Here is a 20,864-nt window from a genome sequence, read left to right as displayed (position 1 = left end):
AGTCCATCACTTTGGACTCTGACTTATGGAGAGATTAGTCTCCGTCCTGACAGCTCTGGTGCCTTTTTGCAGAAACCTGAGCAGGCGTGACGTCGGTTCTGTTTTGCTTCCAGAGCTCTGAGCAGCGAGCAGCTAGCGTTAGCCTCTGTGATGGTGGTGGACGCCCCGGGCCTCAGGAACCCCCGACACTCGGCGGAGGAGCGAGGGGCCAGCTGGTCCGAGCTGTGTCACAATTACCTGCAGGAGCGGCTGCTGGAGCACTACCACTCACACACCTTCACTCACACACTGGAGAGATACGCACAGGTAACACGCAGTGGAGTTTGCTGGGATTTTATGTGACACACCGACACAAGACAGTGTAAAATTATGAGGTGGAAGGAAATTGATGCAAATTTTGGCTGCAGTTGCGAAAGATTTTAAATTTAGTCAGGTTTGATGGAGAGCAGCTGATAACACCAGAATTCAGATTCTGTATTAGATTTTCTTCGTTGATGCTTCAACTGGGGAATCTTGATCAATTTATTGATGACAGCGTTAACTTTTTTTCTTTTTGTCGTGAATGTTCTATAATCTCTGTGATCCTGCCAGTCTTCGCCAGGATTCTCTTGCAAAAGAGATTTTTCATTTTCCTGGTGAAATAAAGATTAAATAATAATTTTAAAAAGCTTTAGACTTTGACTAGGCCATTGTAAAATTTTTATTTGTGAAATGGTTTGAAAGTCATTTCTTTCCACTACTACTTAGAGTTGATGCGAAAAATAAACACTGGCTAACACCTCATGATATATAAACTGTTGTTAAAGTTGTTTCTCTCAGATTTTCACTGCTCCACACATTTTCCCCTAAGCACTAAAGTCTAGTGAATAAATTTCTAGTGTAAGAAATACAGATAATCAGCAACTGGTAGACAACTGGATGAGCGGAGTGTGTGAATGTTAGAGACAGCTGTGGTGTTAGAGCTGTGTGTGTTTTCTGGTGCAGGAGAGGATTCATGTGGCGTTCGAGTGTCCAGACAGCAGGTCTTCAGAGGTGGTGTCCGCCATCGATCAGTCGCCTGCGCAGGTACGAGATCCACCACACCGTTTCCGAACACGTCTTTTAAGACAGATTTTGTCCTAAAAAAGAGCTGTGTATATGATTGTGTGTGTGTGTGTGTGTGTGTGTGTGTGTGTGTGTGTGTGTGTGTTTCAGGTCCGGGCAGCAGATGGAGACCTTCGAGGTCTGCTGTGGGTTCTGGATGAAGAGATGGTGACGCCCTCCTCCTGTGAGAGCGCCGCCCTGCAGAGAGTCTGTCAGTATTACAGCAACACTGGTAAATATCAAACACACACACACACACCCACGCACATAACCAGAGCTCATACCCTGTGTGTATGAGCAAGCGGTTTCCTTCAGAGTGACATAACTGAAGTGTGTGTGTGTGTGTGTCTGCAGTACGTCAGTGTGAGCAGCCGCTGCAGTGTGAGGTGAGCCACCTGACGGGACTGGACCCGGTCCGGTACGACCTCTCAGGATGGTTCGGTCGGATCCAGAACAACCCGTCTGCTCTCAATGCCATCACTCTGCTCCAAAACTCCACCATGTGAGTCTGGAAGCACAAAGTTATGCAGCATATTGATCTGATGAAAGGCCAAAAGCAGGTGGACAGCCTGAAGACAGACCGTCTTCACTTACTGACCGGACCGTCTTCACTTACTGACCGGATCGTCTTCACTTACTGACCGGACCGTCTTCACTTACTGACCGGACAGTCTTCACTTACTGACCGGACCGTCTTCATCTACTGTTGTCATGGAGGCTCTCTGGTGGTTATTATTGCTTTAAACATTTTTCCTACAGACCAGACTCTTATTGCCTCAACATGGCTAGAAGTTTTACTGGGTTTTTTTGTTGTTTTTTTATTTTTTATTTTATTTTACTCTTCTGTGAGATGTTTGGTTGTTAATGTTGTGGTGAAAGGAAATGAAATGAACTCAGTAGGTTCACTGTTAGATAAGGACTTTTGGGTGAAGCACAGTAGTTGTTTCCATTAACCACAAAACTGCACAAATTGGAATAAAACAATAAATTTGCTTAATAGAAACACGGTATTTAAAAAAAACCCATTTCTGACTAAAAAGTCTTTGCACCAGGAAGTGGTTTTTCATCAAACCTTTTACACGTTACGTTAGTTTGTATACAGCAGCTAATTAGCAGACATCTCCTCTGATTGGCTGATAGATGTTGAGTGCTGGTGCCATGGCAGAATTCTCAATTTAAGTTTTCTTTTTTAATGAAAACTCCACAATTGCAAAATTTGATTAGATTTTTTTAACATTAGCAAAATATCAAAAATGTTTTGTGCACATTTATAATGGAAACGCAGCTGGAGACTATTGGGTGGATCATCAGTAGCTGTGCTTCCATTAAGCAAATTGAAATCACAAATATAAATTTGCTTAATGGAAAGATATCAATTTTGAAAAAATACTCCCAATTTTCTATAAGAAGTGTGTGATGTAGGATGAGGTTTCCGGTATTATAATTTTGATCATTATCACAATAGCACCTCAAAAACCACAATGCAATTCTACCCAGACTTCCTACACTTCTGTTAAACCGTTCATTATTCTTTTTGAAAAACCCTAAACATCCACCAGTGTAAGCTTTTAAACTTGTGTTGCTTCTGAATGAACACATGTCCAACTCAAAGTGGCAGCAATGGGTCATTTATAACAAAGCGTAACCCCACGCCACGCTATGCAGACGCTCTGTCTGCTCTGATGAAGAGTCATGTATTAGATCAGTTTGGGTTACAGCTGCCTCGTCGTTTTGGAACGTGTGATGAGCTTCTCTGTTGTCCTCCCTCAGAGGCGTGGTGAAGGCCATGTTCAGCCCCAGGATCTCCCTCCCCCGTCTGTGCCGCGGCCTGGCCGGGTTGGAGGGAGGCAGCCAGCGCGCCCTGCAGCGGAACGGAATCATCCGGAAAACCTTCAGCGGCGGGATGGCGGCCATACGCAGACACTCCCAGTGTATAGCAGTGAAGCTGCAGGCGGTATGTATGGCGCTACCGTCACCGCGTTCTGACGTCACCCCAGAAGCGTGACGGTTGTCATCGTCTCGCGGTCCTTGCAGGACGCGCTGGTGAACCTGATCCGCCGAGCCAGGCCGGTGTTCCTGCAGTCTGTCAGCGCAAAATCGAGCAGCGGCGGTTTGGACGTGTCGGCTCTCAGAGTGCAGCTGCACTCCACCCAGATCCTGTCGGCCCTGCAGCTCTACCGCACAGGTCGGCCCTTCACCTCAGACCAGCTTTACGTACGAACACAGGAGTTAAGATGTTCAGACAGGCCAGACATCAGACAGTACAACCTACAACTGAACAAACTGACTGGTTACTCACCAGTTTCTGTCAGTTACTGCTGTCCCAAAAATGGGAAATTATTTTTTCATTCATTAAAAAAAAAATGTTTCTGAATATGTGAGGGGACAACTGGCCCTTTAAGAACATTCAGGTTTTTGATATGGCCCAAAATAAAAAAGAGTTTGACAACAATGGAATCATAGTGTACACTCACAGCACACCTTCCTGTTATCAGGCTAGAACATTTCTCTTCTGAGCTGCCCTGATTTTTTTCTTTACTTTTTAAATTTTTTACAGCTAATCCCCAATAAAGTGGTCAGTGAAATAGTTTACATATTTTACATCAGGGCCCCTTCTGATGATCTGATTTTGAAATTTGTTTACATAAATACAGACTTGCATATTTCCATAACGCCTATATAAAGATAGAAATGTCAACAGTTTCTAAATCAGTAAAAAAATAAAAATAGAAATGCATATAAAGCCATATTTTCCTCTCCATCTCCAGGTTATCCAGAACACATGACTCTCAGTGACTTCAGGTGCCATTTCCAGGCTCTCTCTCCTCTGATTATGAAGCGTTACGCCTCCATGTTTGTCAGCCATGATGAGAGAAAGGTAGAGAAGCAAATCGCTGGAGTTCACATGAACAAAAATATCACAAACTCAGAATAAATCTGCTGTTTTTCTCTCCTTTGTGTGTCAGGCAGTGGAAGAGCTGCTGGTTGAGCTGGACGTAGATAAAAACAGCATCGTGGTCGGAGCCAGCAGGGTGAGAGCGGGTTTGGAGCCATCAAACAGGAGTCAGTCAGTTATGATTGAAATATATTTTTCTCTGCTGGGTCTCAGGTGTTTATGAAGAGAGGTGTGCTACAATACCTGGAGCAGCAGAGGGATCAGCAGGTGACCAGGTGGCTGATTTACCTACAGGCCGCCTGTAAGGGACATGTGGGACGTCAGAAGTATCGCAAACTCAAGGTGAGACCCAGTCCGGTTCGCTGCCCCAGAGCTCCAGTCTGGTTTGCTTTGTGGAGCCTGATAGGCATTTTCCTTTCGAACCTAAATAAAAGAAAGAACCACAGACAACGTATATGAATTTTACGTGGAGCTTTTGCAAAAGGGAAGGCTCTGCCAAACTTCTCCTCCGAGCAGTTCTACAGAGCGTTCTGATCTGCTCTCACAAAAGCTCCTGTTTTTATTGTCAAAGAAGGACAGGCAAGGGGGCAGTCAGGAAAAACAACAGAGGTCATAAAGCTTCTAACCCAAACATCTAACAACCCAGGTCCAGATGTGATATCTGATCAAAGGTTTGAGCCCGGTTCAAATCTCGGTCAGTACTGTCAATAAAACAAAATACGACTGATCATAGGTAGTTACTAAATTAGGAGGTGCGTAAAGTTGAACCGACAGTAGTGGCCTCCATACACACGTAAGGAAGAGAACACTTTAAACAAAAAATCACAATGATCTATAGGCTGAATGTGAACTAAAGTAAGAATAAAATGATAATACCAAAAAATCTCTAACAGAGCCCCAGTTCAGTCCGGTTCGCTTTGTGGAGCCCCAGTCCGTTTTTTTCTTTTTTTTTTTTTTCTTTTTACAAAATATGCAGATGTTTTTAGGCAATAAATGCCATTTAAATAGAAGTTGAAATTAAATAAAGAGCTCTTAAGTTGGCTACATAAGTGATTAGTATCAGTAGGAGTGTCAAAGACATCTGAGATTTCATAAATTGATAGAGGATTTTGAAAACATCTTTGAATTAAAACTCTGAACTCTGGACCTCTTCATGTAGCTCCAGAGTTTTAGTTGGCCTCCAGAATATTCATCCACTTCTTGCTATAATGAGATGAGTTTACTGTATGATCTCAGGTGTGGTTTTAACTCAGACTTTTTACATTACTGTTTCTGCCTGTGTGTGTGTGTGTGTGTGTGTGTGTGTGTGTGTGTGTGTGTTTATTTCCAGGTGCAGCAGATGGCGGTGAGGTGTCTGCAGAGGAACCTGCGGGTTCTGAAGGCCGTAGCCGAATGGAGCTGGTGGAAACTTTTCTGCAGGCTGCGTCCTCTGCTCGATGTGAACATGGACAACGAAAGGCTGAGAGCCAAGGAGGTGCAGAAATTCATATGGGCCTCCTTCAGTTCACTACCTTTTAAAGAATTCGTTTGACGTTCGTATTTATGTACAGATCCCCTCCAGAGCGTCCCTGCACGTCGCCGGTGAAATAAAACACACACAGAGTGTGACTGAGACTCTCTTCTTCTGTCTGCTTTCTCATCAGATAGACAGGATGTAAACTTTCTGGTTCCTCACCCAACCTTCAGTTAATGTACAGATCGTTAGAACTTATCAAACTTTTAACCATCCAGCTACGTTTCTGCTGAGGGTTGGACTCGGCCCAGGTGGCCCTTTGTCATTGATTTCTAGGCAGCTTAGGTGTTGAGTAACTTTAAGACACATTAAAACTAATTAATCAGCATGTTTAGGATCATCATCCATTTGGAAGATCCAGCTTTAACTTCCTGGATGATGTCTTGAAGTTTTCACTTCAGTATTTCCACATATTGTTCTTTCCTCATTGTATCATCTGATATGTAAAGTGTACATGATGCTGCCATCACCAAGTACAGTTCTGAAGTTGTTCTCGGGCTTGAAATCTTCTCCCATTTATCTCAAAATATAACGATGGTCACTTTGGCCAAACAGTTAAAATTTGAATTTCATCACATCACAGAAAAATGTCCTCTCTCATTATTCTGACACTCAGTGAACAGGAAGGAGTTTGCTAATCCTAATGGACCTAATGTTGGAAATGTTCACTCTGATTCATCTGTGTTGTTAGATCTGGGTTCAGGTGGGTTGCAGCATAGATGGATTTTTAAAAACCTGAGATCTCCTGAAAGGAAACTCAATGTGCTAATGGAGGAGAAACATTGTAACCTTCCAGGAAACCCGTCTGGCTGATGAGAAAGTACTTCCCCCACTGGGTTGTAATGATGCATCTTAGGGATTTAATAATTCATTTAGAAAAATGTCGTGTTTTTCTTAAAGAGCCGTTGCACTTTAAAGTGACAGTAAAACCAGACGGAACAGCAGTGAGCTGCAGCAGCATCCGCATCACCTGACAGACACATCTAACACCAGCTGATCTCAGTGATGGGAAACAAGAAAAAAACAACAGCAATTCATCCAGCAAATGTTTGTGATGTGCCTTAAAGGATGTTTGTGTCTTGGTGAAAAGCTTCTCTTTCGTTTTCTGAAAGGATGAGGTATCGGCTCTGAGGCGCCGCCTGGAGAAGTCTGAGAAGGAGAGGAACGAGCTGAGGCAGACAGCAGACAGCCTGGAGACCAAGGTTAGAGCTGCAACACACACACGCCCACACACACACACAGGCACGCCCACACACGCATACACAAACGCTCACCGCTATTAATGTGATCTATATTTGCAGGTTACCGCTGTGACATCGGAGCTAAGCGATGAGCGTTTCCGAGGCGATGCAGTGGGTCAGGCTCTGGACGTGGAGAGGGCAGAGAGGCTTCGACTCAGCCGGGAGAACAAGGACCTGCTGGTGAGCCGGCCAACTAAGTCACCTGACACATCTAGCATGATGACGGCTGTCTATTTTAATTTAACGGTTTGAATAAAAAAATCTGAGCGATTGCGTCTCTTTTTTTGTTGTTGCTGTTTAATTTGTGACTTCTGAAGGCTCGGCTGGACCAGTGTAAGGTTACTATGGAAACCCTGGAGAAGCAGCTGGAGGAGGAGAAGCAGAAAGCTCAAGTTGCTGCAAGTCAGAGAGGAGCTGCAACAGGTATGAGAGGAAAGTCTGCTGGCAAGACAAAAAGCAAAAACACACTGAGGTTTGGCTGCTGAATGATCAAACGTGAAAAAGTGAGAAAATGTTCAGGAATGTTAAAACAATGTATGCAGAGATGGTGGAGGAAACAATTAAACAGCAGAAAAAGGCTTATACTTAGGGCTGGACTATAAATCAATAACAACATAAATCGCAATAGACATGTGATCAATATCAATAGATAATATATTTAATCAAATATTCAAGTTTCAATATGGAGAATATTTGCTGGAATCTGATCCAGAACTGCACTGCATTCTGGGGGATGCAGGCAGGGGGAAGGCTTTAGCTGCTCAACCTCTCATGGTCAGCTAAGCAATGGAGGTAGCATCTGCTAACTCACTCTTTGGTTACCTAGCAACAGCCTTTTGAGTGACATGTTCAGCAACAGTTGAAAGGGGCAATATTATGTGAAATGATCTCCTTTGAGTTTTACATCATGTTATAATTTCCTCATAAGAAACACACCTGGAGTGTTGCTTTGATTCTTTCATGCATGTCTGAAACGTTCTTTAATCTCCTTGGCAACCATTCAGCTGTGCAAAACGCCTGGGTGGACCTAGCTCCGCCTTCAAGGTGAAGCTCCTCCTCAGACCTTCCTCATCACAGAGCAGCCGTCCGCCACTCAGCTCCTTCAGACTAGCCAGCAGCAATTAGCAAACACCTGGTGGACCTGCACATCAGCTCAGCTCATTATAGAAAGAGCAGCAGTCTTTAAAGAGACAGAGGCCCAATTTCAAGGCATCAAATTACAAACTCAAATTTCTTTTATGTCATTGATACAAAGAGCATTTTTATAACAAATGAAGGTAGCGTAGTTACTTGATTGTGCTATAAAATGTTACTATGTATGGAACACACATAACGCTGCCCCTTTATGGTTTTGACACATAACTGCTTAAAAATAAACTACATGAAGTAAAAACTGTGGATAAAAGAAGAAAGGTCATGCTACTAGATATCAACAAATCACTAAATAGTAATTATTCACCTCGGCTTATATGAAAATCTTATGTCATGAAATGTTTTTCAGTCATATCCTCCAGCCCGACTATTCCTGATTTAAACTGCAGCTTTTATCAGGCGCTTTGTTCCTGTGGATCAAGGGATTTAATACTAAAACTTCCTCAAGAAAAGCGCGGTGACCTGACCTCGGGAACGCCTGACGGGACAAAGTTTTAATGAACCGAGACTCAGAACAAACTGATGCCCGAGTGTCCCGTCATTCAGAGGGCGAGCTGGCCATGCAGCTGGAGTGCTGCCAGACCGAGGTGGAGTTCGTCCGCAGACGCCTGAAGCAGACGGAGGAGAAGCTGGAGACGGAGAGACAGAGCAGACAGCAGCTCGACGCCAAGGTGAGACGGGACGCGCCGACGTGCACGGCAGCGCCGGCAGTGTTACCTTGAGACACTAATGTCTCAAGGTAACACCACCTGTGTGCGTGTGGGGGTATGTGTGTGTAGGTGGCAACGCTGCAGGCCCAGCTGGAGCAGTCTCGGAGGAGCGCGTCGGAGCTGAAACGCCACTGTCGCAGGGTGACCTCTGACCTCCAGGATGCCAGAGTACTCAGCGATGCTCTGCAGAATCGCATGCACGAACTGGAGCGCAAACAGAGAAGGTTCACCTTCCCTTCAGACACCTTGCTGCTTCACTGATCCTCCACTTCATCTCTGGCTGTTTAATGAATACATAATGCGTATTAATATTCTTTCTAATTACATCGTGTTTTTGAAATATCTTCATTTTCACTGCTGTAATAAGACCTTTCCTCACAGCCAACAAACTTGTGGGTGTTTGTGTGCTTTCTGTGTGTGTGTGTGTGTGTGTGTGTTGCTGCAGGTTTGACAGTGAGCTGGCCCAGGCTCTGGAGGAGGCCAACAGTGAGAGAGAGCAGAAGGACAAAGCCTTGCAGGAGAACTCAGCTCTGGGTTCTGAAGTGTTCAGCCTGCGCCGCAGCCTGCAGGTGTGTCTGTGTTTCATAAAGGAATGTCAGTGTTTGGTTCATGGCACTTTTTGAAAGTAAATGTAATTTTTTTAAAAATAGAAACCAGTACTTAGGCCTGATGCAGTAAGCAACAAATAAATGAAACATACGATAAATTAAAACAAGCGCAACAATTTCCATTTGCATGATTTTTCTCTTTTCTCTCTTTCTACCAAAAACTGGACAATAAAAGTTTTCAGTCTAATGTTTGGTTTCATTGTATTTACAGAAACTTCATGACTCATTTTATTTGTTGTTTCTGTTGTTTTGTTTAATTATTTATTTAGGATATTGGAAAATATGTTACATTTTCATTATTGATCTTTTATTGACCTTTCAGAATGTGTTCTTGCATATCATTACTTTACTTGTAAATGCTCTAACAAAACCAAAAAACAATATTATCATTTATCACAATAACGTCTGAGATAATTTATCAGTCAGCAGAATTTGTTATTGTGACAGGCCTAGTGATGCTACCTCAGACTTTTAATCTGAGGTCATTGGATAGTTTTCTGATTCGTTTCAGCAGGTCAGTCGCAGCGCCATCAGCCTCCACATTTTCTCTGTTTGTGTTCATGGTGTGTGTGCAGGAGAGCCAGGCTGAGATGAGTCGCCTGCAGAAGCAGAAGGAGGAGCTGTGCGCACAGATCAGAGACCTCAGCCTGCCGGTCGACCTGGCCTCGGACTCGGTGCCTGACATGAAGAAACAGATCCGCCTCCTGGAGAGCCAGGCCAGCGAGCGAGCCGAGGAGACGAGCAGACTGTCCGCCCAGATTCAGCAGCAGCAGCAGGTGGACGGGGCGCGGGGCGGAGGGCTGGCACAGACCTGTCTGCTGGCCGCCGCGGCTCATCTGCACCTCTCACCCAACAGATCCACATGCGGTTCGAGATAGAGATGGAGAGGATGAAGCAGATGCATCAGAAGGAGCTGGAGGACAAAGAAGAAGAGTTGGAGGACGTCCATAAGTCCTCTCAGAGACGGGTGGGTCCGACCGGGGAGGCAGATTTACATGATGAACAGATGTTTGCTCCAATGTCTGCTCAGGACTCCATAAAATATATAACACGTTTTATATTAGTTGTTAATACTCTAAACTCCTGACAGCTGCTTCTTTTTAAAAACATTTTATTTAGGAATTCAATTCAAAAATACTTTATCAAAAATTTATCATCCAAGTCCTCTGACTGAAGACAGACAGACAGTCTGACCGCCATGACATGCTAGCAGCTCAATTTCTGAGCAGCAGAGATGATATTCCACAGCAACACGTCCTGGGTGACATAACTAGCTGTTGGCTAGCACAACTAATCCACCTCTTTTGCTTTTGCCACTCTGCTTTAAACCTCTATCTGCCCATTTGGTTAGAAAGCCAGGGTTTGGAGTGGTTGGAGTTGTAGTTAGAAAGAAGAACATTCCCTAGCACATCTTCCTAGTAGAACTAGGTTGAAATGAACACACTGACCGCACTCTGCTGTCCTGGACTGAAATCGTGTGTGTGTATTTGTGCAGCTGAAGCAGCTGGAGATGCAGTTGGAGCAGGAGTACGAGGAGAAGCAGATGGTGATTCATGAGAAGCACGACTTGGAGGGACTCATAGCGACGTTGTGTGAGCAGGTGAGCTCCCTCCTACACACACCTACAAGTGAGAGGCGGGGGAAGGAAAGTTTCTCTCATTTTGCTTTATTCTGTCACCAGATAGAAAACATTCAATCTTACCAAATATTTTTTTTTATCTAGTTTCTAGTGTAAATATCTCAAATCACTTGAAATAAGACAATTAACTTACAAATACATTTTCAGTCAGTAATTTCTTAATATTGATTTAAAACTTCAAGTTATGAAGTGGAATAAACTTTTTAAAGTATAATATGCTCAACCAGTTTTCACCTGGACGACAGACAGCCTTATGAAAGAAAAACATATCTACCAGTTGTATTACTGGTGTTGTAATTTATTCTAATATATTATTTTCCCAACACATTTTCTAATATGTGCTGTAAATACAGTGAATTACATATTGATGATACGTGTATTAAATAACATGTTACATTATTCATGTAATATTTTGAAATGGTTGCTGCTTTCCATTAACCCTTTTTTGTAAAATATTAAACATGAATATAATGTATGAGTTTGTGTATCGCTAAATAAATGTATTTTTATGTTTATAAATATTCACCATCATGTATTATGATTCATATAGTAAAATGTATTGGTAATACATGTAAAGATATAGAGGTACAAATATGTTTGGCCATACATTTCAATTTATTTCATGACTCTATTATATTGTGTAATACCTGCATCATCAATATATAATTTAGTATATGTACAACATATATTTGAAAATGCATCAGGAAAATAATATATTAGAATATTTCATAATATATTTCCAGTAATATGTTGCTAAATATATTTTCCTTTTGTAAGTGTATATTAATAGTAACTTGTGTCATATATTCCATCTAAAAATATAATGCCCTTTTTGGTTGTGATTGCAATACATTTTTGTATATTTATAAAGATGTACTCATATATGGTCTATGCTTATATGGGGAAATATAAATACTATATATAAGTATATATTGCTTAGTGTATTTAGTGGAGATGAAGTGAAGGGACAGAGCAGCCTGGAAGAGGTTCAGGTCCTTCAGTGTTTGCAGCTTTAAAAACTCTCTCTATGGCCATATAGGTACTAAATTAGGGCTGAACAGCAAGGTTACTTTATTGCTTCATTTGTTACCTGGATAATCATTTTAATTTAATTAACTGAACTTCAAAACTTCTCGGAAGCCAAATGTTACAGCTGTGTGTCTGTCAGCGGCCCACTTCCTGCCAGCGCTCCGTCGTAAATCACTCTTATAGCAGGTTAATGCTCTCATGGAGCCTGGATGTGTTGCTGCTGCAGTCCAACCACCACAAAACAAACAAATGCAGCTGATTTAACACTCATTCACACCAAGGCTGGAATTAGAACAGGACCTGGTGTGTAGCCAAACTGGCAAAGCGTTCAGGATCAAGTCATCTGAAGTCATCTGCAGTCCAGGTCTAATAGACATTCAAATGTTGCTGCTGGGGAAGAAAAGCAGGACTTCTCAGGACATTTGGTAAGAAAAAGTCTAAGACGCAATATTAAAAACTCTGTTGTGAAAACACATTCTTTACTTTTTATGTGTTTAATGATCATTATGGTTTGAACGAAGCATGCGATCAAGAGGTTAAACATAAAGTGGTTTATGAAAGATTCATAAAGGTCATATTAGCGTCTTCTATTGACCTGTGATTAGTTTAATCTTTCAAATTTAAGTTCTGTGAGGAGAAACCATCACAAGCTACTTTCTCTTGAGCCTAAAAGTCTTTGGCTACTTTACAACTACAAAATCCTGATGTTCTTGAACAACCAGCTGTGTCTCATCTGAAGCAGAAACATCAGACATTGTGATTTTTGAGGTAAAAACATAATTAACTAGTATGCTTCCTGTCTTATTTACAGCCTGTCATTCTGATACATGATAACTACAGTGTCATCGGCATACATTTGAATGTCACAGATTTAATGTCTTAATACTTTACTGTATTTTACAAGCTCATGGTGACTTTTTATAGCACAATCAAGTAAATTGTAATGAAAACGTTGCATATATCAAACATAAGTGCAAAGAATTATGGCTTTGCAGTTTGATGTCTTGGCTTTGGGCCTCTGTCTCTTTAAGCTCGGCTGGTGCTGCTTAAGAGCAGGCAGGCACATAGGCACCTCTGAGCAGTTGCCACTGGTGATTCAGATATGTATGAACGAACCAAAGTAACACTCCAGGTATGTTTTTCATGAGGGAATAACATGATGTAAAGCTAAAAAAAAAAAAATTATTATTTTACACAACACTTCCATTTAAGATATAGGGTTTAAAAAAAGGATCCGAGGATAGTTCCCTGTGGAACACCTACAGACTAGCTTCTTCAGAGATGAGGTGATTTTTTTATTTAAAACCTGGCAATCGCATTCATTTGTTATCGAATAGCTTTCTGTGTGATAAAGACACGGCGGCAACCAAACCCTCGTCCCATTTTCTGTCTTTAAAGAATCTAAGCGGTGTCACGTTGCAGGTGGGACACAGAGACTTTGACGTGGAGAGGAAGCTGAGGAGAGACCTGAAGAGAACCCACGCCCTGCTGGCCGACGCCCAGCTGCTCCTCGCCACCCTGGACAGCTCAGGCCAGGGCCGTCCCAACGGCAGCAAAGACCAGATCGAACGCCTGCACTGCCAGGTGAGAGGCGCCGTTTCGGCCGAGCTCCGCCGGGAGTCACCGGGGGCGCTCCGTGTTCACCCTCTGTGTCTCCGTTCAGCTGGAGGAGAGCGAGGCGAGGCGGCTGGAGGCGGAGAACACGCAGAAAGCCGTCGCCATGGAGCTGGACAACGCCCAGTTGGAACTGGAGAATATCTGCAGGCAGAAGAGTGTGGTGAGTGACTGCATGCTGGTTCAAACCCAACAGACTGGTGAAAACCAACTCCACCCTCAGTCAGCCAGAGCAGACTGTAATCTGTGATTGCTCCTCTAGACTTTTATGGATATTAACTCCATTTCATATATTTTTCAGTCAAATCCTTCTACCGGCCCGGTTCTAAAACAGGACTTTTAGCAAATGAATCATCTGAGCAGAAAATCTCTACTAACTCAAAATGGCTGTTTTTTTATTAGTTTTTCTTACAATTCAAAAACCACTCAGAAATAATACACATGAAAAACTAAAGAGGAATGAATTCAGAAAAAAATAGTAAGCAATATTTAATCTTTATCAACAGTGAGAACTCGAAGCACAGATGAAAACAGTGTAGAAGCTGAACTTTTAGCATAACGATTTAGCATTATCAATATAAGCAGGATCATCTTTCCTGAATACTTTTCCAAAAAAGATCAAAACAAAATTCTAGCAAAGTCTGTGAACAAACTCAGTAATCAAACCTTACTGTATTTGTTTAGCAAATGATTTTTATTTATTCATTTTTTTAACTCCTCTCAGGATTACATGAGTTCATCCAACTGAAGTACATTTGCTTTTAATAATTGTCCCAACTTTTAGTTTTTTGGACAAACTTATGTCTGTTCATTCAATCTGTTTCTTTAACGTTGATCCTCTTCTGCTTACACCTTGAAGGAGTTTATGATGAACCTCATACATTTTCAATCTGAGCTTTATTAAACCATAAGTAACCACAAGTGAAGATTACCCAGGAATTTTACTATGTTTCTTTTTTAGATATTAAACTATATTAAAGATTATATTTTCTCTTGATTTATTATTATTATTTTTCTTAGGAAAAAAAAAAACCAACAAAAGTCCAAATATCTGTTTTATTGTATTTCTATGACTGTGTGAGTTCAGGTGGATGAACAGTTGCTGCTGCTGCAGCATGAGAAGATGGATCTGCTGAAGAGGCTGGAGGAAGACCAGGAAGACCTCAACGAGCTGATGAAGAAACACAAAGCTCTTATTGCACAAGTATTATTATTATTATTTTCACTTATCGGATGAATTTCTAACCTGAATAAAAAAGAAAAAGTTCTCAGTCCCACTCTGTGCCCTTCAGTCCTCCAGTGACATCTCTCAGATCAGAGAGCTGCAGGCTGAGCTGGAGGAGGTGAAGAAACAGAGACGCTCGCTCCAAGAGGAGGTGATGTGTGTTTGACGAGCAGAAAATAAACTCGATACTAAGGGCTTTATGAAGTGAATGTGCTGCTGGGAGTTCTGCAGATGAGATTGTAATGGCTTTCTGGGTCATTTAACGTCCTTGTTGCGCGCCTTAATGTAACGGCGAGCAGCAGGTGGAGCGCCGCTACTCGTGGTTTCACGTTGAATTTAAATGCGTTCATCTCACCCCGGCCTTTCCGCCTCTTCCACCTGCAGCTTCAGCAGTGCGTGTCCAGGATGCAGTTCCTGGAGTCGTCCACTGTGGGGCGCAGCATAGTCAGCAAACAGGAGGCCCGTGTGTGTGACCTGGAAAACAAGCTGGAGTTTAAGAGGGGGCAAGTCAAGAGGTTTGAGGTGAGATCAGATACAGCTTTTCTAATTCCAACACATTAATTATCACCCTGTCTGATGCCGCACTTAGTCCATGCCCGGTTTCGGCTGCTAATTTAATTGTTGTAACTATTGTGGAAAATTAGAAACAGTCCAACATATTTTTTTAGAATGTAATAAATATGTTCAGGAAAGAGAGGTGTTAGAGATTTAAGTAGGAATAAAAATAAATTAGATATTAGGGAATTGTTTCAGAGATCATCTGGGGGTGTAGTTTTTAGCAGTATTTTTTGTTTTCTAAGAAGAACGGGTATTATGGGGAGATTATAATAGGTAAACGTCTGATCCATACTCCAATCTGGAAGGTGGTGGTAAATGCACCTATAAGTTGTTTGCCAACCGCCATAAAAATAAAAAGAAGAAGAAGAAGGCTGCTAATTTAGTGTAATTTGCAGGTCCTGGTGCTGCGTTTGAGGGACAGCGTGGTTCGCCTGGGAGAGGAGCTGGAGCAGAGCGCCCAGGCCGAAGCTCGAGAGAAGGAACACGCCGGATACTACCAGCAGCGGCTGCAGGAGATGAAGCTGGAGATGGACGAGCTGAGCCAGAGGGAGCAGGACAGCAGCCGCCGGCGCATGGAGCTGGTAACTAGTGCAGCTGGTAACTAGTGGAGCTGGTAACTAGTGGAGCTGGTAACTAGTGCAGCTGGTTACTAGCGGAGCTGGTAACTACTGATCAGACTAGCTTTTCAACATCTTGATCAGATTCAAAGTCTATATGACCTTAAATCGTAAATCGATTTACTGTTCATCTGATCATCTTAATGGAGGATGTTGCTGAAGTTAAGTGGTTGAGGTCAGAAAATTAAATATAAGATAATTAATGTCTTACCCTTCAGGTCGTTCTGATGACAAACTTTCAGTTTTTCCTCCCTTTTTCTGAAAAACATAAAAGGCCATTTTACCAACATAGGATGTCATTTGGATGCATTGAATATATTCGTGCCTGGGCAAATCCAAAATGATATTGATTATTTTTCTTAGTATTGGTGCTGATTTTGAATTTTAGTGTTCTGACAGTCCTAGAACTCAGTGTTTAAAATTCTGAGTGAGTCTTTATCTGCTTAGCTTAGATATTAATACAATAAAACATTCAGCTACAGCAGGAGTATCAGCTCACTGACTCTTATCTTCAGGCTGATTTTTATTTTTATTTATAAAACGGAGGTCAGTGTGTCTCTCAGAGCTGCTTCTGATGATGTTTATAAAACCTGCTTAAAACGACACTGTTTACAGTGCAGCTTATGAATATTCTTATCAGGGCCTTTCCAAACACACACTGCTGTTTGAAACCAATTTAGCCTGGTGGTCAGCATCATGAAAACACTGACAAACACTTTTCTTTCACTGCTAAAATCAAGACTCTTTGTAGAAATCAGACAGATGCAGTGTCATTTTTCTACAGAAACTTCATAACAGAGAGGATCGTTTAGAGACTTATTAGTTTAAATTGCAAAGCCATTTATTTCTTCCATAACTCAAGATCTGAACTGGATTTCTGACATGAAAACCTCAACAAGACTTTCTAAAGCAAGGGCCATGATATTTTAAAAAGAATCATGAACCTACTTATTCAAGTGTTTTATTCAAAATTCTAATTCAAAGAAGTATGAGTCTTCAACTTCATCCAGAGGAAGGATGTCATGATAATATGTGAGCTGCTCTGTGCATGTTGATAAGACTTGAACTCCCATTTTAAGCTGTGCAGCGCCACACACAGCTCAGGACCCACTGCGTCAGTCCTGGTGTTGTTTGACAAACACACACAGAGAGACCTGGACACATCACACACACTGCTCCACTCTGACTGATAATGAGAATCATCTTTCCACGTTTGGATAGTTGCTGGTTAATCCACACTATCTACTCCTTTGGGAAAAGTCCATAGCAACATGTTCGACCATAGACTGACCTCGGACTCAATGTGAAACGGCTGCTTACAGAAAGCTGCTCTTCAGTTAAACCGTAACACGTTTGTTGCGATCCAGCCGCTCATTTACACGACACCAGAGACCGGAGTCTCTGACACTGACACTTTTTGACTCCAGGTCTCAGAGTGAAACTTTTTGGAAACACTCCGAAAGTTTCGGAAAGTTTCTTCCCATGAAGTGTACAGTTTGAGTTTACGCTGCAGGATGAAGAACTCTGCAGGTGTCTGTTTTCTAACTGAGCTGGAAACTAGAGAAGTGGAAGCTAAGGGCCATCTATAGCAGATTCACGGCGTCGTCTCAACTTTTCCCCAATCAACATCCAAAAACACCGTCAGTGTCCAGACAGTGAAGCTTTAATCAACATAAAACACCAAAGAAAAAAGCGTATTGTTTGTCAGTGCAACCATGCAAACACGAATTCAGTTCAGTTCTAGTGGATCTAATGCAAAGGTTGTGGAAAGGGGTAATAAAGCAAAACCTCAACGGCATAAAAAAAACAATAATAAAGGAACTATCATTGATTCCCCAGCTGGAATCTCCTAATAATAACAAATCAACAGCAGAGAGAAGTGGAGCAAGCTTCCTGATGTCTACAGAACAGAGAGAATCTTATTATCCTGGAACTAGAGCAGCTCAGGGAGAAGACGGACGGACCGACGGACGTCTGCTGGGTTGATGTACATTCCCTTAACTGCAGTGAACTTCCACGTCCCTCAAGTTGTGAGGATTCCTCTCCTCTACCTCTTGTTCCTCTAACCGCCTCTCCAGGTCTGAGGGCAAAGGTCGTCCTGTCACCGGTGGGTTGCTGGTTCAAACCCCTGCTCCGTCTGTCTCAGACTTTGTGGCACTTAACCTGATGGTGGTTGTCAGGCTACATCAGGCCAGCTGTGCTAAAGGGTGTAGTAGCCTACCACCATGACTGGAGTAAAAAAAACTTTCTTTTTTTTTTTTTTACCAATATTGCTCTCAGTACTTCTATACAGGACAGAACTAGAGCACACTGTGAGCCCTTTGTGACACACTGGTGGCTCTTGCAGGAGAGGCATTCTGGGTCACCGGCAACATTTGCATGGCAACCATTTCTGTTGCCTGAACATGCAGATACATCATCTAAGATACCAACAGAAAGCCCTTTCACAGCCAAACTGACTGGTTTCTGTTTTTAGCATCATGGGCCGCCCCAGGCATGCCGCCCCGGGCAGAGGGCCACATCGCCTGTATCCAAAACGATTAGGCTCTAGCTTGTATTATGTTAAAAGATGTTGCTCCATGTCTCCTCTCCGGAGGTTTCACATGAATATTTAATTCCCATCGTAGATATTACAAGCACTGTTAAATAACATGTCACCTACCCCAACCTAACATTTTGATCAGACTGAATTCAAGTGAAAAAGATGCAGAGGTCAAAATCCTGCACTGTTTTCTAGCTTGTCTTTTAATCCCACATCATCTTCAGCCCTGGAGGATTTTCAGTCCCGATTTCCTCCCAGAGGACCCGGACCGTCTGGACTGATCAGTGGTACCTGGGCAGCACATGAGCTGCTTTAAACCTGAGCCCCGTTACAGGCGGCCTGGCAGGACGCGCTTCCTCCAGGCGATGACTGCAAGTGAAGCACACCTCAGAGGCAGCGGCAGCTCCGCTGTTCTCATTAACAAAAACAGCAGCTGCTCTATTATCTGGGACATTTGGAAAACATAATTGTCATTACTGAGAGCGTGATCATAGCTGCACTGATTGCACAGAGTGTCTACGTAGTCACTCGAGCGCTTCCTTTTTACTTCGTTTCAAGTATATCAGTCTTGTAGTGTCACTGGGGAAGATTCCCTGCGACATTTTAAGATGTGTGTGTAAACGAGCACAACCATAAATGCGCCAAGCTTGTTTTCTTTTGAAGCATAAGGTACTGAAGGCGTCCTGTCATTCTGACTCCTAAACCTAAACATGTAGAGCTGTACATGCCGGCGGCTTTTTGTCTGCATCGAATCCCCCTGCAGAAGTTCTCACTGGATCAAATTTAGCGATTTATTAAAATGCTTCCAATCTTTTGTGTTGCCCAGAGGCTCTTGGTCGGTTCCAACCCTCAGCTGAGGAACACGAAGCCTTTCCTGCTTTTTGTGTCGTATTTAGGTTCAGATTTATTGAACTGTTGTTCTGTTAGGAATCACATGTAGGTAGACTCTGATGGTGAGTGGTGGCTGATGGTTGTGCTGGATTTTATACAGGGGGTTTCAGAGTAAAGTGGGGCTGACTTTAAACTCTTGTCACCCTCTAATTAATACTAGAACTAATTAAATACATGGAAGCTTTTGACAAAATTAGAAAAAGTTCAACCAAACCTGTTCAAGGCTGGATATATATAAGTGGTGATGTATCTGCTAGTTTTAAAACGCTTCTTCCTGTCTTAGGCTGCGTTCACACAGCAGGTCATGATGCTCAGGTCCAGTGTTGTGCAGAACTATTCAAACTATTAACTCATGTGTGAATGGATTGCAACTCTGCAAGCGCAGAAGAAGAACGTAGATGTCACACAGCAGCGCGTTGTTTATGGAAGCAATAATGGCCGCCTATGTATCAGTTTTGAAGGTTACTCGGCAACGGGAGCCGACAACATCGTCACATCGTAACAAGATGAAGGAATCTAATGGATAGGAAACACAACTGATGGCAATGGTCAGTCAGAGCCAAGAGTGGTAGGGTGGTGATGTGATGAGCTTCACTGACAGATTTCTCTCGTAAGTTCTGAATTTTCATAATTATTACTTTTAGCCATCATTTACGTCCAGATTTTTCCGCGTGTGACTTCTTCTGCTGCGTAATTATGACGCACGTCTTAATTCTGCTAACATGCGACACGACGCTATGAAAACATTTAGATATGTATCCGACTTAGTAGCATGGAAGTGGCACAAGTCAGATTTTTTGAATTGGACCATTTTGATCTAAAGCCGTGGAAAAGTCATATATAGTTCACATTTGGGCAAAAAAAGGAAAGTGGATTTGGGTCACATTTGCCTGCTGTGTGAACGTAGCCTACTACAATACACACGGCTTTTAAAAAGCGCTTTGGAGAAATAATTCAGTTTTGCGTTGCCAGAACAATTGAAACAAACTGCTTATTTCTGCTTCTTGTTCTACTGAGATGTTCAGTCTTTCTAATCCAACTCCAGAATGTGTGAAAATTCAACTCTGCACATCACTACAGTCAGAGTGGAGGATGGCGTTTATGCCGGACTGGCCTGCAGCCTACCTAACATTTTGCCGCCCAAATAACACGACTTTGTTTTTCTGAGAGAACGCCAGCTCTCCTCAGCTTCTGCTTCTCACTCTCAGCAGATTCCTTCGTGACCTCTGAGGGAACAACAATTATTCAGTTATTAGCTCAAAGCTATTCACATGCACAGAGTTGCCCTTTAAGAACCTACCAACTGGCCTTGCACTCACGCACACACACCTGCTCCCCTCCCCCGCCTTCCCCTCACACACACACCCACACACACTCGTTTCATGAATAAACCTCCATACACATTCATCCTCCTCCTACTTACCCAGCGCCGTTCTTCGGCGTCATCTCTCCCTCATCCTGCTTTCTCTCTCTGCGACTGTGATTAACTCTCATTGTCTCTTCAAGGTTACAGACAAGCGCGCACGCACACACACCCCCGCACGCG

The 20,864-nt window shown here is 42.6% G+C and overlaps 1 protein-coding gene across 3 annotated transcripts in view; it reads left to right on the top strand.

Moving 5' to 3' along the window:
* myo18b (myosin XVIIIB) overlaps positions 1 to 20,864 on the top strand; it is a 48,547-nt gene that overhangs the window by 19,188 nt on the left and 8,495 nt on the right. For all 3 annotated transcript variants that reach the window (XM_028026595.1, XM_028026594.1, XM_028026596.1), the window contains exons 15-39: positions 114 to 306; positions 985 to 1,065; positions 1,195 to 1,315; positions 1,438 to 1,585; positions 2,854 to 3,037; positions 3,118 to 3,268; positions 3,852 to 3,961; positions 4,050 to 4,115; positions 4,193 to 4,321; positions 5,310 to 5,453; positions 6,605 to 6,694; positions 6,794 to 6,913; positions 7,051 to 7,156; positions 8,432 to 8,556; positions 8,665 to 8,819; positions 9,041 to 9,164; positions 9,779 to 9,979; positions 10,060 to 10,170; positions 10,699 to 10,803; positions 13,294 to 13,455; positions 13,535 to 13,648; positions 14,573 to 14,689; positions 14,778 to 14,861; positions 15,095 to 15,232; positions 15,664 to 15,849. In XM_028026595.1, coding sequence (XP_027882396.1) covers positions 114 to 306; positions 985 to 1,065; positions 1,195 to 1,315; positions 1,438 to 1,585; positions 2,854 to 3,037; positions 3,118 to 3,268; positions 3,852 to 3,961; positions 4,050 to 4,115; positions 4,193 to 4,321; positions 5,310 to 5,453; positions 6,605 to 6,694; positions 6,794 to 6,913; positions 7,051 to 7,156; positions 8,432 to 8,556; positions 8,665 to 8,819; positions 9,041 to 9,164; positions 9,779 to 9,979; positions 10,060 to 10,170; positions 10,699 to 10,803; positions 13,294 to 13,455; positions 13,535 to 13,648; positions 14,573 to 14,689; positions 14,778 to 14,861; positions 15,095 to 15,232; positions 15,664 to 15,849 — 3,265 coding nt within the window. The remainder of the gene's footprint in view (positions 1 to 113; positions 307 to 984; positions 1,066 to 1,194; positions 1,316 to 1,437; positions 1,586 to 2,853; positions 3,038 to 3,117; positions 3,269 to 3,851; positions 3,962 to 4,049; positions 4,116 to 4,192; positions 4,322 to 5,309; positions 5,454 to 6,604; positions 6,695 to 6,793; positions 6,914 to 7,050; positions 7,157 to 8,431; positions 8,557 to 8,664; positions 8,820 to 9,040; positions 9,165 to 9,778; positions 9,980 to 10,059; positions 10,171 to 10,698; positions 10,804 to 13,293; positions 13,456 to 13,534; positions 13,649 to 14,572; positions 14,690 to 14,777; positions 14,862 to 15,094; positions 15,233 to 15,663; positions 15,850 to 20,864) is intronic.

Source organism: Xiphophorus couchianus, chromosome 8, assembly GCF_001444195.1.
Source record: "Xiphophorus couchianus chromosome 8, X_couchianus-1.0, whole genome shotgun sequence".
Classification (NCBI taxonomy): Eukaryota; Metazoa; Chordata; class Actinopteri; order Cyprinodontiformes; family Poeciliidae; genus Xiphophorus; species Xiphophorus couchianus.
This window is presented reverse-complemented; position numbering and strand designations above follow the sequence as displayed.